The 14222-nt window shown below is 31.7% G+C and overlaps 1 protein-coding gene across 1 annotated transcript in view; it reads left to right on the forward strand.

Annotated features, from left to right (window-relative positions):
* The window catches only part of LOC126769632 (neuroglobin-like), a 126772-nt gene extending 113226 nt beyond the window's left edge, over window positions 1-13546 (forward strand). The window contains exons 4-5 of the mRNA XM_050488512.1: window positions 10259-10490; window positions 12631-13546. Of these exons, the coding sequence (XP_050344469.1) occupies window positions 10259-10490; window positions 12631-12786 (388 nt within the window). The 3' untranslated portion in view covers window positions 12787-13546. The remainder of the gene's footprint in view (window positions 1-10258; window positions 10491-12630) is intronic.
* The last annotated feature ends 676 nt before the right edge of the window (window positions 13547-14222 follow it).

Genomic DNA, 14222 nt, shown 5'->3' on the forward strand with positions numbered 1-14222 from the left:
AGCCAGTGTAACTGCAGGCACTAGTGACATAAAACATCACCAATTTCTATGGGCGGTTGTGAGTACCTTAGGTGTCCAAGTACCTATTTGCCAGTCCGCCCAATTATTTCACTAAAAAAAAAAACAAATTTAAAACATAAATCAATTTTTTTTCTAAAATTTTAATGAGTATGAGGTCGAAACTTATCTACTGGGCGAACACTACTACTAATAAACTAAACAAATCAATAAAATTAAAAAGTGTCTGTCTGTGATTTCAAAATAACTGTCTGTTTTAAAGTTTATATGGCTATTTGCGAGAAACCAAAACAATCATTTTATTTTTATTTGTCTGTCTGTCTGTCCGGGCTAATCTTGTAAACGGCTAAAAATTACAAATTGAAACAATATAAATTTTTTTATAGAATTGGAATTCGGACGAGCATATGGGCCACCTGATGGTAAGTCACCAACGCCCATAGACATTGGCATTGTAAGAAATGTTAACCATCGCTTACATCACCAATGCGCCACCAACCTTGGGAACTAAGATGTTATGTCCCTTGTGCCTGTAATTACACTGGCTCACTCACCCTTCAAACCGGAACACAACAATACCAAGTACTTTTGTTTTGCGGTAGAATATCTGATGAGTGGGTGGTACCTACCCAGACGAGCTTGCACAAAGCTCTACCACCAGTAGATATAAGAATTATAAGAAGTATTTCAAGGTTTCGTTTAGTTTTTATTATACAAAATATTAGTAACACATAGACAATGTATGAAATAACTAACTTTATAACTCAATGTTTACCAATGTATGTCCATAAGTTTGAGTAACTATTACTTACAGAAATAAACCACACTACTGGAATAAATTCTAAAATTTTCATCGAATAATTATTACATATGGCAATGTTATTTCGAGAGTTGTAAATTATTTATAGGTTAGCGCACTACACGTCATGGCGGGGTGGTATCAAATGTTTTACGACCTGCCAGCCGTGATGGAATCTTAATTCCCTTACTAGACACATTAATAAGTAATAAAGGGCTATTTTATTCATTATTTTTTATAACAATGACGAAATTATAAAAATTATTTAAGTATATTCACTATAATTGTTGAATCGATCACCGGTTCGAAATGTAGATTCTACTGAGAAGAACCGGAAATTCTGCGCGGTAATTCTATGTCAATAATGAATATTAAGCAGGATGAAAAATACAGAAAAATAAGGAACATGTTATGTATATGTCAGAGATAATAAATTTAAGCGGGTATACAACGTCACTTGTTTTATTAGAATAGCAACACCAAACAACGTGATGTATGTCATATAGGTTGGTCGGTTGTCAGACGTCAAGTTGTGAAAATATAAGACGGGTGCCTATTTTATTGTACAGCCGAATAATGGAAATATAAAATATAATGGTGTATCTGTCAGTAGCGCGTGTGATCGTTTGTCTAGCGAACCCCTTAGTCTCTTGGTCTCTTGCTCTCAGGACACCGCCAGCGCCAGACGTGCGCACTGACTGATTTAATAAAATCAACATATTGAACGACAACGACGGCCATTAAAATGGCAATTTATTTGAATCCGCGACATATTATATATATATATATATATATATATATATATATATATATATCGTAATAATATTATATATATATATATATATATATATATATAATATACATAACACTACAAATGAGCATAGAATAGCTTGGTTCAGGAAAGATGCGTTAACTTTTTAGTGTTAGAATAAACAGGAGAAATTCCGTGTTATGTTTAAAATTTAAGACCTGACAATAAACTTTATTAATAATAAACTATGTTACTCTGTACAAGATTAATATCACAAAATATCATAGAGTTTTTGCAAGCTAATATTCTTGCAGGCTACTTAAATTTTATGAGATCATATTTAATTTACTGGTGGTAGAGCTTTGTGCAAGCTCGACTGGGTAGGTACCACCCACTCATCAGATATTCTACCGCAAAACAGCAGTACTTGGTATTGTTGTGTTCCGGTTGAAGGGTGAGTGAGCCAGTGTAATTACAGGCACAAGGGACATAACATCTTAGTTCCCAAGGTTGGTTGCGCATTGGTGATGTAAGCGATGGTTAACGTTCCTTACAATGCCAATGTCTAAGGGCGTTGGTGACCATTTACCATCAGGTGGCCCATATGCTCGTCCGCCTTCCTATTCTATAAAAAAAAAATTAATCGTGTAATAAAATGGGTTTTAGGAGTGATTACAGTGTTACATTTCTTCTCATTAGTACTCTAATGACTCAGTGACTCGACAGCTTAACGGACTGTTGAGCGATTTGTTTTCGTTTTTTTTTTTATGTTAAAGTTATTTCTATTATAGCAGACTGTTTTTATCTGCCTCTTGTATTAGTTAAAGTTTTTATCATTGTATTGTATTACGTTATGAAAAAATAAAAAGTTAATTATATAACAAAATTCATATTTTATCGTAATAAACCTTTTTTCGTCCATACAATAAAGTCATAAAATATTTTACCGTTATCCTTACTGGTATTATAAATACGAAAATGAGTTTGTTTATTTGTTTATTTCTTACGCTGCCACGTCTAGCTACACAACCGATTATTATAAGATGTTAAATAATAGGGCTACAGAAAAGGATATGGGATACTTAACATCTGTTCCCCCCTCACACAAGGGCAAAACGGCGTTCAGAAGCTAGTCTATTAATAATATTTAATAAGACTACTTTCTTTAAATTATTTACTTTGAATATTTTGTACATCAAATAATTAAACAGTAACATAGAATATAGGTGTATATTTATCTATCTAACAGTAACAGCCTGTTAATGTCCCACTGCTGGGCTGGCTCCTCTGCCTTTTGAGGAGAAGGTTTGGAGCTTATTCCACCACGCTGCTCCAATGCGGGTTGGTAGAATACATAAGTGGCAGAATTTCAATGAAATTAGACATATGTAGGTTTCCGCCCGATGTTCTCCATCACCGTCAAGCACGAGATGATTAAAATCACAATTTAGCACATGAAAATTCAGTGGTGCTTGCCCGGGTTTTAACCCACGATCATCGGTTAAGATTCACGCGTCCGAACCACTAGGCCATTTCGGCTTATCTTAATTAACGCAAAATGAATATTATTAATTCTTTCAAACTAATATTTCAGTTTTACATAATACAAGGTATATAGAAGTATAGATTATAACTTCTCGCTTAGTCTTTCTATATGTAATATGTTTGCTCATATAACATAAGCGTTATTATACGTGTTGAAAATATGTCTTGTCTTAAAGATATACTGAAAAGTAACTGTAATTGTTCTGCTGCTAAGACCTCCTCTTTTGAGTATTTTCGGAACTTATTCACGTTATATGTACGTGGATACAATCGTGGCAGATCTTCAATCGACACACGCAGATTTCATTAAATTTAATTGATGTAATTAATTTCAAATGAAGTACATGAAAATTCAATAATGTTTCTCTAGGTTTGAACACAGTCTTTAGTTAAAATTGATACATTTTAGCTAATGTGCCATCTCGGCTAAAGAGATGCATGCATTTCATTATGCACAACATTATATTTCATGTACCTGTTTAATGTTCACAAATTTAACACCAACAAATATCTCTCTGAGTACATAAACGTAATTAATTCAATCTTGAAACTATACTTGGCGGTAGGGCCTTGTGCAAGCTTACCCAGCTTGTACTGGGTCTGGGTACGTCTGTTAACAACTCATGGGAAAGATATTCTACTATATTGCTATTGTTTCTATATTAGTATTGTTGTATTCCTATTTTATTAGTTCCCAAATTTGGAGGCGATGTAAAAAAAGGTTAATATTTCTTACAGTGCTAATGTCCATTGGTAGTGGTGAGTTTTTATAAGATGGTTTTAAAAGCAATTTTTTTATCTCAATCTTTCCAACAACAACCCCTCAGCATAAACTAACAGTATTATTTGTTATATTACCAGGTACCCTTACAAAAGTTATCATAGCATTATTTATAAGAATATTATACTACATTTTTATTGTTGGTCTTTGAAGCACTGTAGCGCTAAATCTGTATAAATTAACATATTTATGTCATAAAATTTACATTCGTTGACATTTCTGTGTCAGAAATAATATCAGCAAGATGAATAGCGGTTATATTTACATATATACAGCCAGTTTACATCGTGTAGGGTCCTGTGCGATACATCTGTATATATAAAACTAAAGTAAAAATTAACAACATATAAATGTCCCACTGCTGGGCCTCCTATACATTTGAGGAGAAGGTTTAGTTTTATCCTATCACGCTGGTCTAATGCGAATTACAGTGAAATAAGACATTCGTCAGTTTCATCATGATGTTTTCATTCTCCGCAGAGCACGAAATCAATAATAAACACAAATTAAACACATGAAAATTCAATAGGTTTGAACCCGCAATCCTTGGTTAAAATTCTCGCGTGTAACCAGGAATTTCGGGTCGTAAATTTATGGGAGCAAGAAGTATAAGTATCACCTTTTCCCCGGGAAAATTATAATGTGATACTCTATTCAATTTCAATTTCGTCCCCGCCTTTTTCCTTATACATCCTCTGACTCTGTATATTGACCCAACATATAATCATGAGCATCGATGCGTTTCGTCGCACATCCTAAGAGGGTCTTAGTGATAAATTTCACACAACTCAGCTTTCCTGGGAAGTCGGGTTCTACAATTATTTAGCATGTTCAAATCCTCGAGTGCGAACTTAGATGAAATAAAGAAAATTTTAATATTTTAGATATAACTGAACAACATTAAAAAAAACAGAATATACTTAATATAATTATATTATTATACTTGGTATGGTTAATTTAAAAAAATAAATTAAATTTACCTAAGGCTACATTGGTAGCCTTAGGTAAATTAGTCGTATTTGAATAACATTTTCGTAGTTATTCCATTTAAATGGTAGAAAAGAGTAACTGTGATAAGATTATTGCCGGTTCTCCTCGGTAGAATCTACATACGATTTAGTATCCTTAATCCAATGATTAAGGATACTAAATCGTATGTATGTATTAATCCAATGATTGATGATGATGATGATGATGAAAATGTTATTCAAATACGACTAAATCATTATATGTAGTATATGGTATACTGCTAAATAAATAAGAACACTCCATGAAATTTGAAAATACAATAAATTTTCAACCATTTTACGATTTACAGCACACTTAATCGTAACATCGAGACATGATCCTTACGCGATTTTAAACCCCATCCTTCATGATCCGTCACAATATTTCGCGACTAATTTTATCGATATTTATATTCTATAATTTTACTCTAGCAACGCTGTTATTGACAATAATTACATAGAATATCGTGTAAATAATATGGACATTGTAAGTGAACTCAGTGTTTTGTGTATAATTTGTTTACAATTAGGAACTATTGTTTGTTAAAAAATACTTTAAATAAAATACAATTCATATTAAAACACACATCTTATAAATAAACAAATAAAAAAGACAATAATATAAGCAATATTTTCTGTAAGTGTCTTCTAAGCTCTGAAGTTTTTTTTATCAAATCGTTGGCACGTATTTCTTGAGTCGAGGTTGATCAGTGGATAGAATCGAATACCGAGAAAAAAAATACGTGGAATTTAATCAAACATAGCGGATTGTAATCTAGGTAAACATTCGCTTTTAATGTGCTTAATTTCAGTTACAAGTCCATTCGTGCTCGGATATAAAGGAAAGCATCTTGAGGAAACCTGCAACAGTCATATCACTGCCACTCGTGTTAATCCACCAACTGACAATGGAGTAGCATCTTAAAGGAACAGTTTTTGCCCAGAAATGTGACACAATCTGTTTCTAAAAAAAAGTAAATTGAAAAAAACAACCTGGTACAAAGTGGGAACTGCCGCTAAAATTGCCATTTTTGAACCCGCGATCATCGTTTAAGATACAAGAGTTCTAACCATCACACCTCTAATCTGTTGCTATATGATTATTATATGTTGTATATGATTTTGGCTTTAAAACGCATTACAAATAAATTCTAGCACTGTAGTAGTAGAAAAGAAAATACTCTGATATGAGATGAACTGAATGACTGATTGAAAATTCGGTTTTACAATTTTCAATATAATGTCATTGGACTATCAATTCATTTTCATTCTTTTATGTTATAATCCGTAAGCGAGTATAAATCATAGCTCAAGAAGCTTTGCTTAGAAGACAAAAATATCATTGTCTACTACGTTTTTAAATGAAATACTATTCATTTTTACCGTCTATAAAAAATTGAAGATGGTAGTAATATAAATTCCTCTCTAAATATAACATTTTTTACATGTTTTTTTATATAATATAGGTAGATATTGGTGCCGTCAGAAATATTAACCTACACCACCAATGCGCCACCAACCTTGAGGACTAAGACAGGCAGACTAAGAGGCACACAGACATCTTGACACACACACACTTACATACTTTAAATCACTTGTATTTAAATATGTATAAATTTAACATTACTTCAATATATAACTGGTTGTAGCTCATGAGGCATTAATAACCGACACATGCAGTTATTATCGATAATAGAAATTCATAATGTATTTCTAATGTTTTAAATTTTATTATTATTACTAAGGTGTAATGTCCCTTGTGCCTGTAATTACACTGGCTCACAAACCCTTTTAACCGTGACATAAAAAAAGTTATTGTTGTTTGGTATTTAACCAGACTTGAGCTACAAAGAGCCACCACCAATTAAATTGCGTGTTATTAAAAATTAATAAGTTATTATTTGCTTATGTAACGATAATAAAGTTTATTCTTGCGTTCAGTTCAGTATTGTCATTGTGTGTCATTGATATAGGTCCATTTAATTGAATATTTGTTATGTTTTTGAATGCCCTGCCCTTTAACACGCGAGGAGTAGATGATATGTCCTTTCCGTGGTTTAGTCGTGAAAGCTTAACGGACGGAGTTACTTTCGCATTTATAATATTAGAACAAATTGAAGTTTGGACAACGTTCGCGCGATTCGATTGTTATTGTAGTGTGTTATATAGTAGACGTAAAGTAAATAAAATTTTAATTGAGGTAAACAAGGAACGTTCGTGCAGTCGACGTCAGACGTCAGTCAGAGAGCGCCCAGAGCTGTCAGTCAGGTTATGACCATGACAGGTGCAACTATGTAACGTTTCACAAAATATATAATTTATTTATTAAGCAAATGTACCGTTACGTGTTGCTACTACAAAAAAAAGAGGTTTTACTGGTGGTAGGGCTTTGTGCAAGCTCGTCTGGGTAGGTACCACCCACTCATCAGATATTCGACCGCAAAACAGCAGTACTTGATATTGTTGTGTTCCGGTTTGAAGGGTGAGTGAGCCAGTGTAATTACAGGCACAAGGGACATAAAATCTTAGATCCCAAGGTTGGTAGCGCATTGGATACGTAAGCGATGGTTGACATTTCTTACAATGCCAATGTCTAAGGGCGGTGGTGACCACTTACCATCTGGTGGCCCATATGCTCGTCCGCCTTCCTATTCTATAAAAAAAAGAGGGTATGAAAAATATACTTTATTATTTGGCTTACGAACTTTTTTGAACTTTTTTTTATTATCGCTTGAATTATTCATTTTAACTTTGATATGTACTGAAGCTTGCTGTATTTTTAATTAAAATTCCAAAATGATACGAATTTGTTCTGGCAAAGGATCGACAGCATACGACGCGGGTACAACATTTTTTCTGAAATCCACATTTAAATTGGTAAGAATACTGTACAACATTTTGTTTGAAAAAATTAATCAATTATTGCTTTTTTTCATAATTGTTTTAAATATGACGATACTATAACATAGTTCTTTCTTACAATTTTACTAATAAGTTAAATAAAAAATAAAAAAATTTACTTTAAAACACTACAGTGTGACCAGTAATAAGAAATATATTTAAAAAAAATGGTTCTTATTAAGAAATTTAATTTAATCTGTATTATAATAAAATAAATAAAATTTAAATGATTACTTCACAGTAATGTGACATACTTGTCATATTACTATAAAAATACTTCTGTTTATGTTAAGTAAATAAATTTGTGTTATAATAAGTTACTTAAAATAAAATATAACGGCTTAAAATAAAATATAATCGTTGTTAGCGGGTGTCTTGTTAGACAAGGATTTATCTCTTTCTTTAGTAATTGATTTCCCATTCGAAAGAAGAACTTTACCTAATCACCCCCTTAACAACAATTATAAGTAAATAGGTAAATGTTGATTTCACGTTACCACAAAGCTACCAAATACTAAATAAATTAAATACATTGAATAGTCTTAATATAATATGTATTATATAAAATATAATATATAGTTTAATTATTACTTTATGATGTAATGTTCGGTTTCACTTTGTAAATAGCAAAATGATAATAAAATTGAGTTTCGCCTCTTGTTTCCTCACATTAAGTTTAACAAAAGCTTTCGAGTTGTTGAATGAAATTTAATTATGAATAATTATTAACTTTTATTTTTAATTTTTAAATAATTTATATTCTGAAATTTTAATAAAACTATAACTTTGTTTCCATACAGGAACAGTTTTATAAAATATATCTAAAAACGTGCTAAAATTAATTGATATTTTTTGTTCTGTTTATATATATCACTGAATAATATTAACAAATTAATTATTTTAATTAAATTTAAGGAAATGAAAGGTATTTTTATAATTTTAAATTTTTATTATAATTTATAATATTTACAAGTTATTCTTTGCTTTTTACATAAAAAAATAATAAAGATGTAAAAATGTTTTTTTTAAATAAAGTGATTTTGTTTGATGATAAATAATATGTCGTAATCACCTTAAACACCTATTTGGTTTTCTATTCATCATTCGTGTAAGTGCAAAAAGTCGTATGTGCATTTGACGAGCCGGTTGGCGTGGTTGGTAGATACTTGCCTTTCACGCTGAAGGTTATGGGTTCGATTCCCACCCAGGACAGACATTTGTGTGCATGAACATGTCTGTTTGTCCTTAGTCTGGGTGTAATTATCTATATAAGTATGTATTTAAAAAAAAAAGTAGTATATGTAGTATATCAGTTGTCTGGTTTCCATAGCACAAGCTCTGTACAAGCTTAATTTGGGATCAGATAACCGTGTGTGAAAAATATCCCAGGATATTACAGGAATGCATACTTATCCACACAAAGATATAAAGCTGAATAGTTTGTTTTTTTTAACGTTAATCTCAGGATCTACAAAGCCGTACATTTATTTTTGCGTTATACAGCCCATTGATTCAAAATGCTTATTCCAATCGTGTGTTATACACCTTGTATTTGTGCAGTCCATGCAATTGACGAATAGCTCAGCTATATTCATTTAAAATAGAACCCTATTCCCTTAAACTACTTAATATTACCACTATGATTTTATTTCCAAAGCTCCAATAACAACTTTGCCGATATTAAAAACGGCAATTTATCGCGAATCCGTGTTGAATATCATTCGTATATAATGAATATCGACCAATGACAACGCGTTAAATCAAGTTCGAAGTTGTTTGTTTGTCTTTACTCCTCCTATAATTGGAATATGGAAGAGTTTTTAGCATCAAGCGTAAATCATCGATTACAATAAACATACGCGCCATGCTATTATATAATATATCCATATTTTTAGTGACATAGAAATGGTAACATACGATTTTTTGTATTTAATAAATATATCATTATTTATTTACACTCCTAAACATGTTTTTGCACTAATATCAGAGAAGCGTTTGCATTATATTATATAGTAAACTCAAATATAAGGTTATCTTCTAAATAAATATTTAAATAAATAATAATTGAGATGCATGTTTTGAAACTATTATAAACTGTAACAAAATTTATATATGCAGCGATAGGTTTTTTTATCAATGATTATATTCTTTGATTTAACAATAACAAAAGAGTATTTATTTAATCCGTGATTTAAAAAAAATATCTTTATCTGTTTATAATATATTAAAAAATGTGTGTATATTATTTTATATAAAATATGTAATTTAAATATCCTTAATAATAAAGTAGATAATATAGAACAAAATAACAACAAAGCCTTAACAAAATGCAAAATATACCAAATGCCAAATTTTTAATTAACAAAAAAACTGTTTTGAAATTAGAACTAACACAAAAAATTTAACATACAATTTAAATAATTATAAATAATATTAACACGTCACATTATTTGCAGATTATTCGAAGAGAACCAAGATCTCCTAAACATGTTTGAAAAGTTTCGTCAGTACAGGACGAAAGAAGAACAAATTAACTCAATGGAACTCGCTGAGCACGCGAACAATGTCATGAACACATTGGACGAAGGTATTAAAGGACTGGACGACTTAGACAACTTCTTTGAATATATACATCAAGTTGGAGCGAGCCACAGACGAATACCCGGATTTAAAGTAGAATATTTTTGGGTAAGTACACCTGGAACGTGTGTATTTGAATCTGTTATTCTGTAAGAACTTACGATATCTCACTCGTGAAATGCTGATAACCGACTTACGTAGATACGCTATTTTGAAGCGTACATACTTTAACTTTATACTGGTGGTAGAGCTTTGTGCAAGCTCGTCTGGGTAGGATCCACCCACTCATCAGATATTCTACCGCAAAACAGCAGTACTTGGTATTGTTGTGTTCCGGTTTGAAGGGTGAGTGAGCCAGTGTAATTACAGGCACAAGGGATATAACATCTTAGTTCCCTAGGTTGGTGGCGCATTGGTGATGTAAGCGATGGCTAACATTTCTTACAATTCCAATGTCTATGGGCGTTGATGACCACTTACCATCAGGTGGCCCATATGCTCGTCCGCCTTCCTATTCTATATATAAAAAAAACTGTTGATATAATTAATTTTTATAATCAATGGCACATATCAAATCATGTCATTGAACGTTCGTGTTTCGAATTTGTTCTCACAGAATAGCTAGTACTTTATTGTATTTAGCTTACTTAGCTTTACTTTTTTACAAAGTTTAAATTATTTTTCATGTTCAAATATTTGTAAAGACTAACGTCACAGTTTTTATAATGAATAATTTTATAAAGATGATAAATTTAAAGCGTAAATGTCGCTGGAGTCTGTTTTGACACACACTTGTACACATACATGCAAAATTACAAACAACTACAACTGTCGTAAAACGCAGCAGGAGAAAGTCTTAGAATGGTCATATCACTTAGCACTCACGTGGGCTCCCTTTATTCGGCTGTATCCCCATACTCGGACCCCAGCCGGTGCCTATTAATGGGGCCAGCATATATAGTTAAAAAATATAATGAGTGGATTAATATAAGAGGAAAGTAGAAATTATTAAGCATGAAACACTTACTGTTAACATTCTGAAAAAAAACTAGACATATACATATTTGGAATGCTAATTTAAAAATGGAAGTAGATCGAAGTTCGAAATTTAAATTGGTATCGCTATAAATATCATGAAAGGAAATGTAAAACATTATTAAAAGAATAAGTCACATCAAAGGAGAACTCAATAAGATCCCATTACGAGTGACACGGAATGTTCGGGAAGTTTTTAAAATGACCGTTCTTTTGATAAAAATCCGAGTAATATCAAATTCACTCGAACTGATATAATGAATATTGAATTCTATTTTCGAACAATTCGTTTTTACGAAGATAACATTGAAATAATTTTGTATAAAATATTAAATTTAATTATTAAAATCATCTGTTGCTTGTAATCATGTTTGTTTACGAATCATATTAAAACTACTAGAAACAAAAGACACAAATTTGATCCCCAGGTCGAGTCAATAAATTGTTCTTTGCGTTAATAAAGTATATTTTGTTCATATTATATATACAGACATTTTTATAAAATACAAAATTAAAATTAAAATAACAAAATACACATTACAAATTTAAAGCAGAAACACGCCGTCTAAAAGATTGTCCAGTTGCATTGTACCCAAGACGCTGGCACTGTTGCCTCTCTGCATCGCTGGACTCAGCCTTTGGGCTAAATATGCGCCAGCTCTTGGGTCACCAGAAGTGTGGACCAGTTTCTTAGAAATATCTTTTATGATTCTTTTTGTATCGGACGACCATGGACCCAATGTTTCAAAACCCAGCCCCGCAAATTCATATTCGTTGCACAAAAGTGAATCTTTGCGTTTGTTTATTAAAAAATTGCTCGTAGCAACTCGGAATTAAAATATAATACACGTACAGTACAGTAACAGCCTGTTAATGTCCCACAGCTGGGATAAGGCCTCCTCTCCCTTTTGAGGAGAAGGTTTTGTAGCTTATTCCACCACGCTGCTCCAATGCGGGTTGGTAGAATACACATGTGGCAGGATTTCAATGAAATTAGATACATGCAGGTTTCCTCACGATGTTTTCCTTCACCGTCAAGCACGAGATGAATTATAAACACAAATTAAGCACATGAAAATTCAGTGGTGCTTGCCCGGGTTTGAACCCACGATCATCGGATAAGATTCACGCGTTCTAACCACTGGGCCGTCTTGGCTTAATTACACAAGCAATAAATTATTTCATAATTTTTAAATATTGTTCTCTTTTACAGAAAATCGAAACACCGTTCCTAGCGGCAGTGGAATCAACCCTCGGCGACAGATACACGCCAAACGTCGAAAATATATACAAAATAACAATCAAATTCATCTTGCAGACCCTCGTTGATGGATATGAGAAAGCAGCCTCCAAAGCGAATCCAACATGAACTGACTTCGAGATATTAGAATAACCGGCATTAACTTCTGCTTGAAACTCGATTACCGTATGTAATGCATATTACGTGAATATATATTAATTATTCGCAAATGGTAAACGATACATATATATTTTTCTACCTATTGCTTTATACCTAAAAGAAAATTACTAAGCATTATTGTTCGCCTGTCAAATTTAATTAAGAAAATTAATTAAATAAAATGATTGCTTGCCATCCACATAAAGATAATAAAAATAGCTTAATTGACATTTGAAAATAATTATTTTTGAAACCGACTTTTTTAGCTAGCTAGCTATAGTTTGCCCTCGGCCTCGCCCGCGTATTAAAGCGCAGCTGATGTTGGCTGTATAAAAAGGCTATACACTTCCTTCGGGTTCCTTGGGGTAAAACCAAATATCATCAAGTTGCTTTAGTTTAGCCGTGAAGCGTAACAGATATAATAATAATAAAGTATTACTATATATAATTCGCTATAATGTATATTTATACTACAATAAAATCAATAAACACGTTTAACTTGGCGATGTATGACGATATATGTACATAAAATATTTTATTCAAATAATACCCTTAGCTTTATTTTTTACCTGTCGTGCTTTGTTTGCACCTGTCGGGTTCTCAAGCTTACTGGTTATAGTGTTCAACTCATTTGGAGCTTTAAAAAAAAAAAAAAAGGAAAAAGGTTATCGAATATAAAGCATATAATGGTAAATCAGTAATGTTTTCATTTAACACCGTATGTGTATAATCTTTTCTCGAAATATTGGATAAGCTGTTTTGAGGTATATTCTATGACTGACAAGAAATTAAAAAATCGTAATGTAAAACATTATCTTCAGTACAGTGAACGATTGAACAAGCAGTTGAATTTAACGTCTATTAGTTCACCAATAGTGTTGCCATTATTTTTTTACTTGCATAGACAATAGATAAAAAAAATAAAACACTATGAAACTTACATAATATCGTTATTATCATAGATCGTTTATTAATTACGGTAATTGAGTTTCATAATTATTTTGAATCGTAAATTATATATTGTTTTAAAGGATTTTGATTAAGATTGAAAATAATTAAATACGTATAAAAAATAATTTAAATATGTTTAAGTGAAATTATATTCATTGCTTGCTGTAAATAATGAGCAATTGTCAATTGAAAGTGTAATTCTTTTTAATCTAGTTTTTATCTCGCTATTAAATATTTTCGAAATTGCTGAATTCATTGTAACTTAATTATGTTTAATTAAAAAAAAAACTTATGCGCTATTTGGCAAGAACGAACACGAAACTCACCGCGGAACACAATACAGCATAAAGTGGTATGCGATATTGATAGTACAGTACAGTACAGTAACAGCCTGTTAATGTCCCACTGCTGGGCTAAGGCCTCCTCTCCCTTTTTGAGGAGAAGGTTTAGAGCTT

Source organism: Nymphalis io, chromosome 7 (assembly GCF_905147045.1).
Source record: "Nymphalis io chromosome 7, ilAglIoxx1.1, whole genome shotgun sequence".
NCBI lineage: Eukaryota > Metazoa > Arthropoda > Insecta > Lepidoptera > Nymphalidae > Nymphalis > Nymphalis io.